The 18,162-nt window shown below is 33.4% G+C and overlaps 1 protein-coding gene across 5 annotated transcripts; it reads left to right on the forward strand.

Annotated features, from left to right (window-relative positions):
* The first annotated feature begins 488 nt into the window (after positions 1-488).
* LOC112590415 (uncharacterized) lies at positions 489-2,661 on the forward strand. Of its 5 annotated transcripts, none has more exons than XM_025306795.1 (6): positions 489-508; positions 1,032-1,223; positions 1,530-1,674; positions 2,172-2,246; positions 2,371-2,424; positions 2,510-2,661. In XM_025306795.1, exons 2-6 carry the CDS (start codon positions 1,146-1,148, stop codon positions 2,644-2,646), a joined length of 489 nt encoding a protein of 162 aa, XP_025162580.1. In that variant the 5' UTR covers positions 489-508; positions 1,032-1,145; the 3' UTR covers positions 2,647-2,661. The 5 variants fall into 5 exon arrangements, with proteins under 5 accessions (XP_025162580.1, XP_025162579.1, XP_025162581.1 ...); XM_025306794.1 differs by lacking the exon at positions 489-508 and adding an exon at positions 515-922; XM_025306796.1 differs by lacking the exon at positions 489-508 and having other exon boundaries at positions 930-1,223; positions 2,528-2,650.
* Positions 2,662-18,162: the final 15,501 nt, after the last annotated feature.

Below are 18,162 nucleotides of genomic sequence, written 5' to 3' on the forward strand. Positions count from 1 at the left end.
CCAAGGACAAAGCAAGGCTATTGTTTCATGATTAAACTGTATGTTCCACAAAAGTATTACTTTTAATATTCATATTGAGTTTTCTTCTTTTAACAGTACAACTGTTATATAGAGAATATAGAGAAGAAAGTTTTGCAACTGTGTAAAAATACGTAAATCTGATTGATGGTATGCTTTTAATCTTGATTGAATTTAAAAATATATACCAATCAGATCAATTTTATAACATTTACATAACTGCTAATTGCTGACAATATTCCATATAGAATCCAATTACACTATAACATATGCTATAATAGGACAATTATATTTTTAATATTTTCTATCAGCAATGTCTATATAATTATTCACTCATGCTGAAATGATTCCAATATTTCCAACAGTTTGATAAAACATTTTATTCTTTGTTGCATACCCAGGTAGCAGACGTCAAATGACGTACTAATGACGTCTTAATGACGTTAGCTAACGTCATTAGTATGTCATTTGACGTCAGTCTGCTACCTGGGTAGGTACACGTTTTATTCTATGTAATAAGACTGTCACCATACTTTTCTCTTCTTCTGTATCTGGCGTGGAAGTTGTACTGTTCAGCAATGCTGGCAAAGCTGAACAGGCTGCAGTAATAGCCTGTGATGATTCCATAATTAGAGAATTCATATCAAGACTTATATTCTTTCTTTTTCTGATATCTGTTTTAGGCACTTTGAGGTTATGCTTATTTGCTGGATCAATATTCTCGCTATCTGAAATTTATTTAGAAGTGTTAAGAATGTAATTAATGGTTAAGTTTTCTGTGGAAAATAGTAATTTATCAATCATTTGCCTTCAGAAATATTAATAAAATTTGTATTGCAAGTAGGCGATTTTGCTGATAAATTCTTTATCATTGATCCTTGTGATACTGATGAAATTTGTGAAGGTGACTATCAAAAATGAATAAATAAGTGCCGTCCACACACGATATCATTTTCCCATGTTGTTTACATAGCGTGGTATATAAAATCTTTCCTCTGATTGGTCTATTGTAGCTCAAGTCGTTACAATAGTCGCTGAAATTGGATTGGAACCAGGGCCGACAAGCTCAAATAACCTTGATGAGGACTGAATAACTCCCCCCCGCCACTATCAGATGACGCAGAAAAATGAAGTTTACTTTCATTAGATTATATAAATTCTATGATATTTCCCGTTACGTTTCTGTCATGTCAGGAAATTTCAGCGTGAGAGTTCATTTTGTAGTATTTATTGTAGTATTGCATTGTTGAAAGAAAAGAAAAGGTAGAAGAAGGAAAAGGATCTTTTAAAGACAACAAAGATATATATATATATATACAGGTTTTTATATATTAAAAGAAAAAATTTTGTAAGATAGAGCAATAAATATTAGTCAATAATATACATATTAATCTATAACTGTTTAACAGCATGAGTCACAAAAAGTGTGCTGTTATTAATTGTGTAAACGAAATAAACGGATGTTTGCATTTCCTAATCCAATTAAGGATCAAAAACGGTTTTTATAATAGATATCAGCAAGTGGAGATCCATCATTGATGACCATTCTTCCGAAAAAAATAATGAAAAGGACAATATGTGAAAACCATTTTGAGGATAATTTTAAATTAAAAAAACGATTGAGTACATATGCTATACCAACATTATTGCTGCCAGGTATTTGTATAAAATATACAAGACGATGAACAGTTATTGTACTAATATTTACATATAAATAGAGTATTTCTAACTGAATAGAATAGTTATAATATTTCACAAAGAAACATAGTAATTACTAAGATATTAGTAATAGAAAATTAGTAAATAACAGCATGTAATGAAATAGGACAATATCTGTAAGATTCTAGACACCTTCCTCTTGGGATAATATTATACATCTTGTCCAACTGTATTTTATGTGATTATTATAGGCGATTTCTTTAATTAATAATTTAAAGTTTATATACTTGTTTATACAATGATAGAGGACTTTCTTATTTAATAATATCTATAATCAGTACATACATTAATTATGAGATATTTTGTATATGTTTTATATATACTTTTAGTTTTGATAGGTGAAGTTAATTAAATTTTATTAATAATAAAGGAAGATATTTCAATGCTACATAATAATTTTAAAAAAAGTTGTACGTTATCAAATTTGTTTTCAGAGCCAATTAACATTGACGAACACAAAGTAGCATGTTTAAATACAAATGAGAATGCTATTACAAATTTATTAAAAAGTAAGTACTAAATATTTAATAAATAAGTAATGAAAATAAAGTACAATACATATAATAATTTGATAGCTTATATAATTTAAATATAAATAATATTTTAAAAATTTATATTAATATATCTTCACAGATGATCTACAAGCACCAAATATTACAGAATGCAATGATTATGACGATATCAGAGGTACATAGTCAAAATTTATATAGATTTCAATGAATACTGCAAAAAAATTATACCTTAATTATATATATAATGTTATGTGAAATAGATATATCTACATGTTCAGGAGAAGAGGTGGCAGAAACAAGAAGAGATAGAAATGAAGAGAATCCTGTATCTATGCCGATAATAAAGGAAAGAAAAAGAAAAGCGAAAGGTATGATATACAGGGTGTTTGATAGCTGATCATGCAGACGAAAGTTGGAAATAGGCTGGGTGTAGCCGAGAAGAAAAGTCATGTACCATAATGTCAAATTGGCAATAGTTATCGAGTTATTAATTAAAACATGTGGGCCAACGAGCGCGTAGAGAGCGGAGGGCGACCGCAGTAAGCACATAGACATTTGATACCTAGCGAGCGCGAACGACGAGGAGCGAGCGAGCGCAAGCGACAAGAGACGAGCGAGCGCGACAAAGAGCGAGCGAGCGAGCGCGAACGACGAGGAGCGAGCGAGCGCGAACGACGAGGAGCGAGCGCGAACGACGAGGAGCGAGCGCGAACGACGAGGAGCGAGCGAGCGCGAACGACGAGGAGCGAGCGCGAACGACGAGGAGCGAGCGCGAACGACGAGGAGCGAGCGCGAACGACGAGGAGCGAGCGCGAACGACGAGGAGCGAGCGCGAACGACGAGGAGCGAGCGAGCTATAAGGAAAAAGCTGTAAAGAAAAAGCTCGCTCGCTCCTCGTCGCGCGCGATCGCCTCTTGTCGCTTACGTTGCCCCTCGCCGCGCGCGCTCGCCTACTGTCACTCGCTGACTCCGCCTGTATCAAATGTCTACGTGCTTACTGCGGCCGCCCTCCGCTCTCTACACGCTCGTTGGCTCACATGTTTTAATTAATAATTCGATAACTATTGGCAATTTGACATTATGGTACATGACTTTTCTTCTCGGCTACACCCAATCTATCTCCAACTTTCATCTGCATGATCAGCTATCAAACACCCTGTATATAATCACAATAAAAATAATTGTCTACAATAGTTTTAACAAAGATATGATCATATACATAAAATGTATTGGTCATATTTCTATTTTAACGAAAGACATGAATCTATATATATACATATATATGTACATGAATATTTACATGCACATATATATATATATGTGGTAAATATATTGTGTATATATATGTGTTTACATACGTATAGTGTGTCTGACCGCAACTACGACTAAATTCTTATAGTTCCCGTCAAATATCCTTAACGCATAATATGTATTGTAATACAGGAAAAAAGTAAGGAGATATATGAATATATAATATATTTATTACTATTTATTATTTATTACTATTTTTAGTGCAACTGTATTATTAGTTTATAATGCAGTCAATTTAAATATCTTCGTTAATAAAAGAAGTATCAAAAGGAACTTTATTGCCTTAAAATATTTGTACCTAACTACTCATTTCTTTACCAATCCAGAAATCATTTTACCAACGTACAATTCATTTCCTTATCAATCCAAATATTATTACTTTGCCTATTACATAGGAAATTAAACTAACTGTTTTGATTAACAGGTAAATATGTATGCATGTGTGAATGTGTTGCCTGCTCTTTTCTGTCTTCTTATCTTTATCAAACGTGCAATACATATATGATTTCATAGAATGTAATCTATTCCTATGCATGTCTACTTCTAATCCAGTGAGAAATAACTTATCAAGTGACGTCAAAACGATGCCAAATCAGTGTCGATTTCATGGTTTGGACTTCGATCAAAGAGTCATTTCTTGCTGGGAAACCTCCTAAACTTTTAAATCTTGAATCCATTCATGTTCCAGTTTCTATCTTTAACTTATTGGCTAGTCGCAAGAAGAAGCATCTTAATCCTCAAGATCTGAAAATATATAATACAATAGCATCACTGAGAAAAGTAGTTTTGCGCATTACTACTAGGAAGAACAATTTAAAGCATAGATTGCAGGAAGCAAACAGATTTTTGAACGAGAAATCATTCGCTGCTTTAGATGAAATGCCAACATCCGCTAAAGACTTTTTTATATCATATTTAAGAAATATGAATAGAAATAAATATAAAAGAGAATATACGTTACAAGATACAATATTTGCACTGTCACTTTATAAAAAAAGTCTTAAAGCTTATATGGCACAAATATTTTATCTACCTAGTAAGGAAACATTAAGAAAATTGTTACAAAATATTATATTAAAACCAGGTATTTGTGATATAATTTTTGATGAAATAAAAGCTCGTGTAGAATCATTCACAGATGAAAAATACAAATATTGCGTATTACTTTTCGACGAAATGAAACTGGATGCTGCATTATTGTATAACCCAACTGCAGATTTTGTTGAAGGTTTTATTGATGATGGCGATGAGAGAAAATTGGAAATAGCTGATCATGTGTTAGTTTGGATGTTAAAAGAAATTTATAGCAGCAAACCATGGAAACAACCAATTGTGTTTTCATTTTGTAGAGATTCTACGCCATCAAATAATATTGTACATGTTTAAAAAAATTGTAATCAAAACACATGACATAGGATTAAAAATTGTCGCTTCAGTATGTGACCAAGGCAGTAGTAACGTAAAAGCTATACAACAACTGATACTGGATTCCAAACGAGAAGCTTTTTCTAATAATGTATTTTTAGAGCACGATATAATTATAAGAAATCATCAAATTATTCCATTATATGATCTACCACATTTATTAAAATACATACGCAATAATTTAATAACTAAAAATTTACGGTACAAATTAAAAGATGGCAAAGAACAAATAGCAAAATGGTCACACGTGGAAAATGCTTATGAAATTGATTGCAACAATGGCCATTTCCGAACAATGCGTAAATTAACAGATTGTCATGTTGTACGTAATAAAATTAAGAAAATGAAAGTCTCGTGCTGTGCGCAAGTATTTAGCAATACTGTATCAAGTATCATAGCATTAATGAGTAGAAGTCAAAGCAAGAATCTTACTTCAAATAAGTCTATGTCATCTGAAGGTATTGAAACTGCTAAGTTATTGTTTTTTTAACGGATTATTTGACAGCGTAAATGGTAGTATACGATTGAATGATGATGCACATGAACAATTATGGACAGATGCTATGTCTACATTTAAAAGTATGGAATTTATTAAAAATAAATCTCATGATCGGAAAACTCCAATAGTTTTAAAAAAATTGGATACATACACTACAAGGTTTCAAATTATTAAGTGAATATTTACGTGAAAATAATTTTACAACTTTTGTAACTAAAACATTCAATCAAGATGCTCTTGAAAATTTTTTGGGGAGATCCGGCAACACGGTAGACAAAATACTAACCCTATATGTAGTACATTTATAGGATATTTCAAAAGTTTATTAATAAATACATATACTGATATGTCCACAATATTTGGAAATTGCGAGCCAGATAATACATCTGGATATTTATTAAACTTAAAAAAACTTTTAACTTTTTCATTGACTGAAAATAAAACTTTAAATTATCAAATTACTTTGCCAAAGGTAATACCAATAATGGATGATATAAATATTAGTATTGCCAATATATCAACTTATATTATAAAAAATATAAGTTCCATGTATGAAAAGAATTGTGAGACGTGCCATATAAATGTAACAACCTTACAACAAAATGAAACTTTTACAATTGGCATTACAAAAATTGTAAGCATTACTTATTATTATTTGCCAATGATTTCTCACTTTCTGCAATTTTCTAGATACATTAAAGAAATTATAATAAATTATATAGATTTTCAGTTCTTAGAATGTAATCATATTGCATCGTTAACACAAATAATCGCACATAAAAATACGGAGAGAATCATCAAACGTTATTTTGAAGATATTAGAAAAATATTAAAAGGTACGTTACATCCTAATTGTAATGATGCTCTTATGATAACTGCAAATGATTATTTTATGAAACATAGGAAATGTATGAATTTTGTAATGTAAAATATAATAATCTAATATATATAATATATGGTTTTACACATTATAGTGGACTGGATGAAGTAGTTCCGTTGAATAAATGTTTTTTATTTTAATTTCTTATATATATATATATATTTATTTATATATTTATATATTTATTTATTTACCATTAATCTTACCTTTTTATATACTTATAGTTAATAATTATGAAAAGTTGCTAAATTATATTTTTAATATATCCATCTTAGAAATAATAATATATTAGCGACTTCAAAAGACATATTGACAATGTATAATTGACGCCAATTAATTATTAATACGTCATCATGTTTGCTGGGATCAAATTAATATATTTTTTACAAAATTATTATAACTTGTCATTTTGTAAAATTCATTTTTTAAAAATTATCATGTCATTTATTAAAAAATTCATCATATGCTCGTTGAACAAAAAGCTAATTTTGTATGAAGTTACATTAGCATTATTAAACATAAACATGTATTTTATACAAAAATATAAAAACTTTATTTTTAGTAGTTTAATTATATTAAGAGCAAATATCCTTACATCAATTATATGTTGGCATACGGTTATACATTACAATTATACAAATATATAATTGATGTAAGATTTTTTCTTACTACTTAAAATAAGAAATACAGTTTTACATTAAAATTATAATGCAGAAAAATACCATTTTAATTTTGCGGGAAAGCCGCCATATTGATTTAATTCGCCCCCGCCACTATCAGATAGCACTTTACAATGTCCTCATCAACTATATACGAGCTTGCCCGCCCTGATTGGAACCAACTCAAGCGACTGTGCTTGCAAGCGTTTTGCGATCGAAAATAACCTTTCAGTCGACCATTGCTACGACTCTACGACCGTATTCTATGACTTTACGACTCTATTGTAGACAATCCTAACTTGAACGACAGCGATTACGATCTCTCAAGCGACTACTGCCATGACTCTACAACCATATTTTATGACTCTACGACCCCATTGTAGACGAGGCATAACTTAGCAATGGCTGCGTTCAGTAGAACAAAGTGATCAGTAAGCGCTTAGTGATTATTGTCTATGATTGGAGCATTCTTTTAGATTCTTCATAGACCCAGAAGTATTTACCAATTAGGAGCGAGAATCACTAAGCGCTCACTGATCACTTTGTTCTACTGAACGCAGCCAATGTTCGTGCGAGATAATCAACAATATTTTATATGTCATCAACAATACATATATGTATTATATTTTAAAAAGAGAACTTTTGTTCCATAAAAATAGATAATGTGGAAAGAATATTCATAAATAGGTTAGAATAATTGAATTTCCTACTTCAAATATTCTACAAATATATATTTTCATAATTACTTTGGTAAAAGTGGGGTTTAAGGGACCCACCTCCGATAGTTTTCATATTGATGTATGTTATAGAACTCACCTTCCTAAATAACACTAGAAAGGTTTTAGCCGTCGTTTACTGTTTATTAAAAAGTTATTAACAAAAGAAGTTGTATAAATATTGCATAATAAACTATTTTCAAGTGGATTATTTGCTTTTAATAATTTTTTACATCGCGGACACATTATCTCATTTCGAACGACCTTTTTTTCACATAAGAAATTCTATAAACTATCGAAATTATGCGTCATATGTAAATATTCATGTAAATACATTTTGAAAATTTACGTAACTCTTGGATTTACTTAGGCCCAGTTCCACAACTTGCTTTAAACGGAGTTTAAAGCAAGTTGTGGAACTGGGCTTTAAGCGACCAACTAGGTGAACGACGAAAGAGCAACTGAAAGTAATAATACAAATAATACGAAACATACCAAGTAAGAATATACACAATAGAAATAATTAAAACAGAACAAGTTTCGTAGTGCGGTGAATATATTCATATACAGGGTGTCCCTTTTTAAGCGTCCACTCCAAATATCTCTCTTATTTTTTATTTTAGAGAAAAATGATTCAGACACGTTTTGTATGGTTTCGAGGGGGCCATAAGACGGTACCATTGATTTGACCTCGAAGAGTCATTTGAAGGTCACGTGAAGGTTACCTCAATTTTTTTAGACCGCACCTCCTATTTTTTATTATATATTCTTGTAGCTGACTTCGAGAGCTTCCCAAAATATTATAATCAAATGTTTTTTGGTGAAGTACTTTTCGAGTTATAAAGCTCCAAATTTACAAAATTTTGATAAAAATACAAAATATTTCGTAAAACATTCACTTTCCGATAGTCTTATCTTACATGATCCAACCAGTCAAAGCAAGATCCGAGCATGATCCAGCCAGTCAAGGCAAGATCTTTTGTGTACAATTACTTAAAGTGTTCAAAAACTTGGCCATTTATTTGTATGCATAGCTCTAGTCTATGGTGAAAGTCGTCCCTAACTTTTTCAAGAACACCTACATTAATATTTCTGCAAGCCTGTCTGATCCGGTTTTTCATATTTTCAACGATTGTAGGCTTTTGCGAATAAACTATATCTCTAATGTAGCCCCAGAAATAAAAATCTAGGCGTGTCAAGTCGGGTGATCTTGGGAGCCATTCTTGAACTCGGCTGCCCATACCAATCCACCTATTCGGGAATCTATTGTTTAAATATTGTGTAACAGCTCGAGATCTATGAGCCGGTGCTCCATCTTGTTGGAACCACATTCGTCTGAGTAAATTATTGTCGACATGTCTCAAGAGGTTGGGCAGGTCATCTTGAAGAAATCTTAAATAGATTGCTGCATTGAGATTTTCTTAATGCGGCAATCTATTCTCAAAAAAATATGGATCAACAATAACATCTCCCAGGATGCCTGCCCAAACGTTAATGGACCACTGCCGTTGGAACTCTTGGCTTCTCTGCCAATGTGAATTAGCATCTGAATAATAATGGCAGTTATGTCTATTAACGCCTCCTCTATTACAAAACGTGGCTTCATCAGAAAAAAGTGTATCAGCAATGAATCGGAGATTTTGTTGGATTTGATCTCGAGCCCAGTTACAAAAACGTATACGGCGTTGGTAGTCCCTCTCTTCCAATTGCTGAGTTAGATGAATGTGATATGAGTGAAACTTGTTGAGCTTGAACACACGATTGGCTGTTGATTTAGATATACCGTATTGCCTTTCAATTTGTCTCGTAGAGATTTGAGGATTCAAAGCAACGGCACCTGTAACAGTCAATGATGTGACTTCATCAGGGCCCGATTTTCGCCGGTTTCTTCTAAAAAAACCCTGTTCAGCTCTGTCGCAGCGTCTTTTTATTACTTTCCTATCAGGGTAGCGTCTGTCTGGAAATCTTTCAGCATAAAGCCTTTCTGCTGCCGAGTAATTATTCCTGGCCTCACTCAAAATGCGAATCATGTCCACAATTTCATTTGGTGGATAAACAGCCATAATTATGAAGAAAAAAAGCCAAAAAAACCAAAAATTCCTGTCTTATCAAAAAAAAAAAGTCAATGGATAATAATATGCGTCTGTCTGAGATTTCGCCAAAATACCGACAGTTGCCCAAGTAAGAAATTTAAAACAAGCCTCTTGATCTTTGTTTCATTAAGAGAATTGATAATTGCACTTTCACAATTGTTATAGTTCATTGATTATCAGGCAATACAGGATCTCGTCTTGACTGGCTGGATCATGCTCGGATCTTGCCTTGACTGGTTGGATCATGTAAGATAAGACTATCGGAAAGTGAATGTTTTACGAAATATTTTGTATTTTTATCAAAATTTTGTAAATTTGGAGCTTTATAACTCGAAAAGTATTTCACCAAAAAACATTTAATTATAGTATTTTGGGAAGCTCTCGAGGTCAGCTACAAGAATATGTAATAAAAAATAGGGGGTGCCGTCTAAAAAAATTGAGGTAACTTTCACGTGACCTTCAAATGACTCTTCAAGGTCAAATCAATGGTACCATCTTATGGCCCCCTTGAAACCATACAAAACGTGTCTGAACCATTTTTCTCTAAAATAAAAAATAAGAGATATTTGGGGTGGATACTTAAAATGGGACACCCTGTATACATACAAACATATTACATATATACAAACAACATACATACAAACGTATTAATTAAAAAGTACATGCAGTAAATACTAATTATATATAACAGTGCCCGGAATTACTTGCACGATCGGGCCGATTTCTGAGAGCTACGCCTCCTTACTTCCCCTTACCGCTCCAGCCCGCACGGCGGACCTAGAAACTGACAGTCGCGAGGCGCTATCTCAGGCACGTCACATGAGACAGTCACATGAGACGCTTCACAGTTTAACATAGCTGAAATTAATTTATTTATTAAAACAACTCCATAGGCATTTTTTATAGTTTACTAATATAATATAGTCTTAATATTAATATAAATATATATTAATAGAAATATTAATATAAGTAATATTCTTAATATAACTATAATATACACTGTATACACTGTAATATTCTTAATATAACTATAATATACACTGTATACACTGTAATATTCTTAATATAACTATAATATACAGTGTATATTATAGTTATATTAAGAATATTACTTATATTAATATTTCTATTAATATATATTTATATTAATATTAAGACTATATTATATTAGTAAACTATAAAAAATGCCTATGGAGTTGTTTTAATAAATAAATTAATTTCAGCTATGTTAAACTGTGAAGCGTCTCATGTGACTGTCTCATGTGACGTGCCTGAGACAGCGCCTCGCGACTGTTAGTTTCTAGGTCCGCCGTGCGGGCTGGAGCGGTAAGGGGAAGTAAGGAGGCGTAGCTCTCAGAAATCGGCCCGATCGTGCAAGTAATTCCGGACACTGATATATAATATATACCTCTTTTTGAATTGTGTGTCCATTCTCCTTTATAAAACATAAAAAAGGCTGTTTATATAATGAATTTATCTTCCTATTCTTCTGTAATATATATTTTTTTATTCGTAAGAGTAAAAAAACATAAATAAAGAAAAATAACAAGACACTGCTAGGCGCACGCTAGGAACACGCAACCTAGCGAGTACCAGCACCGCGCCCAGTTTGGTGCGCTACACCGTTATTTGGAAATAACTCTGCAAATGTTAGAACAGCGCATATTTAAAATCGCAAAATTTCAATTTGTAATTTCTCCTATATGCCTGAATGTTGCATCGTCTCCTGTTAACAGTATCTTTTGCTAGACCTATACTACATTTCTGCCAAAGCTCATCAAAATCAGTGATCCCAAGTTTGGCAGCAGCCCTTGTCAGATTATAGCCCAGGAAGAATTAGCCTCGCTCGCGTCGCTGAGCGAGAACGAGAGCGAGAAAGAGGGAAAAATATTCTCGTTCGCGTTGCTGAGCGAACATGAAAGTGAGAAGGAGGAAATGATATCTCTCTGTCACTCGGCGCACCAACGATTGCCGAGCGCGTGATCCATACGGATAATCTGAGCCGGCTATGTGTGCGTGCGTAGTGGGGGAAATCAGAAAAGAGACGTGGACATTGGCATCGTAGTTCATGTGCACGGTTCTACAGAGGGCGCCTCACATTGAGCTCGGCTAAAAGCGGCTCATGACACCTCTCCTTCTTCTCTCTGTCATTGGATATACAGGGTTTGTCAAAAGTATGGAAACCCTTAAATAATGTTTGTAAAACTGAAAATATCAGAAAACGGTAAAACACATATTTTGATTTTTCAAAAAAGCTATGAAAAGCTAAACCCTATGACATGGATACCGATCATTCCCCACCCTCTGGTACGCGGAGATAAAAGGAGGGTTAAAAATTTTTAATTGGACTAAGGGTCGAATGGGGACTCATTTGAGCCTTTTCATAACAAACACACCCTTAAAATTTTAAGTCGCTACAACCCCCCATTAAAAATGGCGGCCGTTTAAATTTCGAAATTTCATGCACTTAGTGTTATCCAGGATCAATCGGCTACTTAAAATCAGTTGTTCTCACGGCTACTTAAAATCAGTTGTTCTCACGGCTACTTAAAATCAGTTGTTCTCACTGCTACTTAAAATCAGTTGTTCTCACGGCTACTTAAAATCAGTTGTTCTCACGGCTACTTAAAATCAGTTCTCACAGATCTTAGGCAGATGAAAAATTAAACGTTTTAAAAATGGCTGGTGAATTGTCGGAACGTGAGAGAATCACTATCTTCATGATGCGTGGATGGGGTGATAACGAGCGGTCGTATGCTGCTGTTGCTCAATTATTTAAAGAGACATATCCGAATCGTCGAATTAATAAGTCCACTGTCTTAAAAACAATGGAACGTTTCAGAGAAACTGGTAGCATAAACAATCGCCCTAAATCAGGGAGACCTGCCATTAACGAAGAAAAACAACTTGATGTTCTGCAGACATTTATTGAAAGTCCCAATTCTACTATTAACAGAGCCGCTTAAACTCACGATATTGCTCCCAAGTTCGTTTGGAGAATTTTAAAGAAAAACAAGTTCCATCCATACAAATTACAATATGTTCAAGAATTGCAAGGCGGATGTGGAGCGTCGTATAGGTTTCTGTGAAAGAATGATGGCACTAATAGATGTCCGGCCCATATTCCCTTATCAAATTTTTACAGACGAGGCAACTTTCACGTTAACGGGAGAAGTTAATAATCAAAATTTTCGTTTCTGGTCAGATGAGAATCCGAATTGCCCATACAGCACAGAAACTGCAGCAACATTGTTGTAACATTGCAAAATTGCAAAAACAATATTATGCAATATTATTTCTGCAATATTGCAGCTATATTGCAAAGATATTAATTTGCAGTAACAATTGAATATCCGTGAACGAATGTCTTATGCGACATAACCTTTAACCTCCTCTTTTTACCTCCTCTTTTAACCTCTATTCGTTGATAGATGTTACAAAAAAACTTGATTGCGATTGTTCAATTTTTAAAGCTTACGGCTTAAATCACCAAATGTTAGACTAGTTAGGGTTAAAGTCAGTCTTAACTCTATGACTCATTGTAAAACCAGCTTGTCGTCATGCTATACCAATATTTTAATTGGTGAAGAAGACCTTGTGCCTCCACCGAATCAGCAAAGACCTGATCACGTGATCAGTTTGCCACTCTCTTCTTTTGAGGCTCTCTAGCTGGAAGTTAGAATCTCCTTACAGTGTCTGTTACGTAGCTGGAGAAAAGAGGTATGTAACCCACACAGCACTGCAATATTGCAGCAATATTGAAGCAATATTATAATATCGTAGCAATATTACAAAATCACAAGATTATTATATAATATTCCAGCAATATTATCACAATATTACAGAGTGATATATCAGATTACAATATCACTGGAATATTACTGCAATGTTACAATGTGACTATCGTATGGCAACATAGTGACAATATTACAACAATATTGCGAGATGATAAATCTCATTGCAATATCACAGGAATATTGCCGTTATATTCCAGCATGATAGACCACTACGTAATATTTCTGAATATCGCAGTAATACTTCAATGTGATATATCAATCTACAATATTGCAGGAATATTATAACAATATTGCAGAATGATATATCAGATTACAATATCACTGGAATATTACTGCAATGTTACAATGTGACTATCGTATGGCAACATAGTGACAATATTACAACAATATGGTGCGATGATAAATCTCATTACAATATCACAGGAATATTGCCGCCATATTCCAGTATGATAAACCGCTACGTAATATTTCTGAATATCACAGTAATACTTCAATGTGATATATCAATCTACAATATCGCAGGAATATTATAACAATGTTGCGGAGTGATATATCAGACAGATTGAATAAATCAGCATTATAAAGTGAAAAAACGTTAGAAAAATCGATATAAGATGAAATTCGTGATTTCGGCTGCAATGTTGAGTCCACCATATTGAAAAAAAATTTAGAAAAAAACTACCCACCTATTTTTACAAATGTTAATAACGCGATCTTTGTAGTTTCCGGTATAAAATAACAATTTTTTTTAAGAAATCAATGATTTTCATAAAAGACAGACTGAAGAAAATACACCGTTTTGTTTAGATCTAAATGGTCAAATTGTAAAAAGCTTACCCGAAAACTCTTAAAAAAATTATTCCCGAAAAGAATTATTAGCGATTTCTTTAATATCTGTTAGCTCAAAGTTTATAGTCATGCTATTGACGGTTGCTGTACTCAGTTTCAGAATCCTTTATTGAATAAGACATAAAATTTTTTCGATTTGCGAAAAGTTCTTATTGAGAACTTCTATAAACGTTATTCTTTACGCTATCATTATATTTATATTTCTATTATTGAAAATTGTATTATATATATATATATATATACACGTTAATATTACATCTATATTTTTATTATAAAAATGATAATAATAAGATACTGATTTTAATAAAAACTTTTTAGCAATTATGGTTTATAGCATCTTACAAATCTTATAAAATTTATGATTCTGAAGCTATGATTACCGAAAATATTTGCGTTTTGACTTAACAGATGAGCGATATATCAGATAATATCACTGAAATATTACAATATCACTGGAATATTACTGCAATGTTACAATGTGACTTTCGTATGGCAACATAGTGGCAATATTACAACATTGCGCGATGATAAATCTCATTACAATACCACAGGAATATTGCCGCTATATTCCAGCATGACAGACCGCCACGTAATATTTCTGATTATCGCCGCAATACTGCAGTGTGAAATAGTTTATATACAGGGTGTCCCATTTTAATGTCACATCACAAATATCTCAGAAACACTGCGTTAAATAAAAAAATGTTTCAGACAAAAGTTGTTTGGCTTGAAGGAGGACAGGAAAGCGATAGCATTTTATAAATGGCGCCACTTTTGAGATGTTCACTGACAATCAATTTTCATAAATGGAAATTCGAATTTTTTGTTATATTTTCTTTTTCTATCAATTAATTTGAACAATTTTTGTCTGAAACATTTTTTTATTTCGTTAATATTTTTTGAGATATTTAAGGAAAACTTGGTAACTTTCTCAACATTTAACTTACGATATCTCGCTAACTATTCGTCGAAAGAAAAAATAGTATTAGACTTTTTTACTTTACTTACTATCAAGAATATATTATTATAATAGTGCCCTAACTTTTGTTAACTTATCGACCTTTGGAAATTTCAAAATTATTAAATTAACAAAAGTTAAGGCACTATTAATATATTCTTGATATTAAATATTCTTGATATTAAATAAAATAAAGAAGTCTAATACTATTTTTTGTCGACGAATAGTTAGCGAGATATCGTAAGATAAATGTTGGAAAAGTTACCAAGTTTTCCTTAAATATCTCAAAAAATATTAAGCAAATAAAAAATGTTTCGGACAAAAGTTGTTCAAATTAATTGGTAGAAAAAGAAGATATAATAAAAAGTTGGGATTTTCATTTATAAAAATTGATGGTCAGTGAATATCTTGAAAGTGGCACCATCTATTAACAAAATGCTATCGCTGTCTTATGTCCCCCTTCAAGTCAAACAACTTTTGTCTGAAACATTTTTTTATTTAACGCAGTGTTTCTAAAGCGTGGTCTACAATGGCCGTAAGCAATAAGAAGAAAGCGTGATCAGTAAGAAATGGACCAACCACAGTTGATTATTTTTGTCATAATCGACTTTCGATTCGATTTTTCTGCAGTATTGTGGCTATATTTCATAGGTATTCCTGCAAGATTGTGGCGATATTTCAACAACATTGTGACAATAGTCCTGTGATATTGTGACAATATTCCTACAGCATCATAACAATATTCCCGTAATATTTCTGCGAGACTTATGCCTAGGACATTAAATATTTCTGCAATATTGTTGTCATATTTACGCAATATTTTAGTAATATTCTTGCAACATTTCTGTAATATTCCTGCAATATTGCGGTGCTATGAGGGAAACACATTTGGTTATTGTAACAAAGACGTTATTGTAACGTCTTTCGATCAAACTGATCAAGATCGCAGTCATATTTTCACCTTAAACGAGAAAGAACGCTTATCTGCATATAATGGCAATGTAAATATCGTTTTGCAACGCAATTCACTCCGTAAAATATTACAATTTGTCCCTTTATATTTTATTTAGTCAAGTTGCAGATGACACAAATGTGTGTGTTGAGAAACTGACGGAGCCTTATAACCTTTCTGAAAGACCTCATTGGAACCACCGTACTCAGAAATTGTATTTTGTCGACCTATACAGGGTGTTTGATAGCTGATCATGCAGACGAAAGTTGGAGATAGATTGGGTGTAGCCGAGAAGAAAAGTCATGTACCATAATGTCAAATTGCCAATAGTTATCGAGTTATTAATTAAAACATGTAAGCCAACGAGCGCGTAGAGAGCGGAGGGCGGCCGCAGTAAACACGTAGACATTTGATACAAGCGGAGTCAGCGAGTGACGGTAGGCGAGCGCGCGCGGCGAGGGTCAACGTAAGCGACAAGAGGCGACTGCGCGCGAGGAGGAGCGAGCGAGCTTTTTCTTTATACAGGGTGTTTGATAGCTGATCATGCAGATGAAAGTTGGAGATAGATTGAGTGTAGCCGAGAAGAAAAGTCATGTACCATAATGTCAAATTGCCAATAGTTATCAAGTTATTAATTAAAACATGTGAGCCAACGAGCGCGTAGAGAGCGGAGGACGACCGCAGTAAGCACGTAGACATTTGATACAGGCGGAGTCAGCGAGTATCGATAGGCAAGCGCGCGCGACGAGGGGCAACGTAAACGACAAGAGGCGAGCGCGCGCGACGAGGAACACTTACTCTAATTAATTGAACAGTGAGAGGCAAGGGGACTCACATTAAAAAAGCACCCCGATCTGTGAGAGGCAAGGGGACTCACATTAAAAAAGCACCCGAAGGGAACTACTACGTCCTCGTCGTTGTTCCTGTGTAACGCTAAAAGTAGTTTCTCGGAAAAATTCAACGTTATCTATCACGAATGAAAAAAATTGTTTCAATAAAAATTTCACGTACAATCTAATTCTGCAATGAAAAATGTGGGTCCCCATTTGAGATTTGAACGTTATCACCCACCCTACCCCGAGAGGGTGGAGGGGGGGATAACTTTTATTATGTTCTTTAAAAATATTGAACAGGTATTTTTTATTTCTCAATCCAATGATCATTTCTGGAGAATTGCGAAAAATATAATTTTTTGCGATTACAGCGCCATCTATCACGAAGCAAAAAAAAAGTTTCGGACAAAATTTACGTATTTTGGCGTAGAATCCGTATCTGCAATAAAAAATGGGGGTTTCCATTTAAGATTTCAAAGTTGCCCCCAACCCCCACCCCCCAGGAGGTGGGGTGGGAGGTCGAGTTTGGTATCATTGGATGTCCCCCTTCGAGACTAACAACTTTCATTAACCACTTTTTTTTGTCCAATGCATAGTTCTCGAGATATTTCAATGTCTTCAGATAAATTGTGCACCCTGTATATCCTGGTGCCTTATGTATAACTGACACAATAACCTACTTTCGTGATCTCAGTCAGCAGAGTTGCAAGTTTATGTATTGCACGTACTTTATGGTGTCAGCACTCTAACAGAATTGTGTAAGGCATGCTTACTAACTAACTGCAACGTAAGGTGGAATAATTAGGACGCGATTACAACACGTAGAGCCATTTCTGCATTCTACTAAAGATTGGCATATTGTCAGGAAGTAAATGGCAGCCACTCTCAGCATTTACTTTAACACACTGAGTAAAATTTATTTTAAAACATGGAGTAAAAGG

Source organism: Harpegnathos saltator, unplaced genomic scaffold (assembly GCF_003227715.2).
Source record: "Harpegnathos saltator strain DR-91 unplaced genomic scaffold, Hsal_v8.6 scaffold8, whole genome shotgun sequence".
Taxonomy (NCBI): Eukaryota; Metazoa; Arthropoda; class Insecta; order Hymenoptera; family Formicidae; genus Harpegnathos; species Harpegnathos saltator.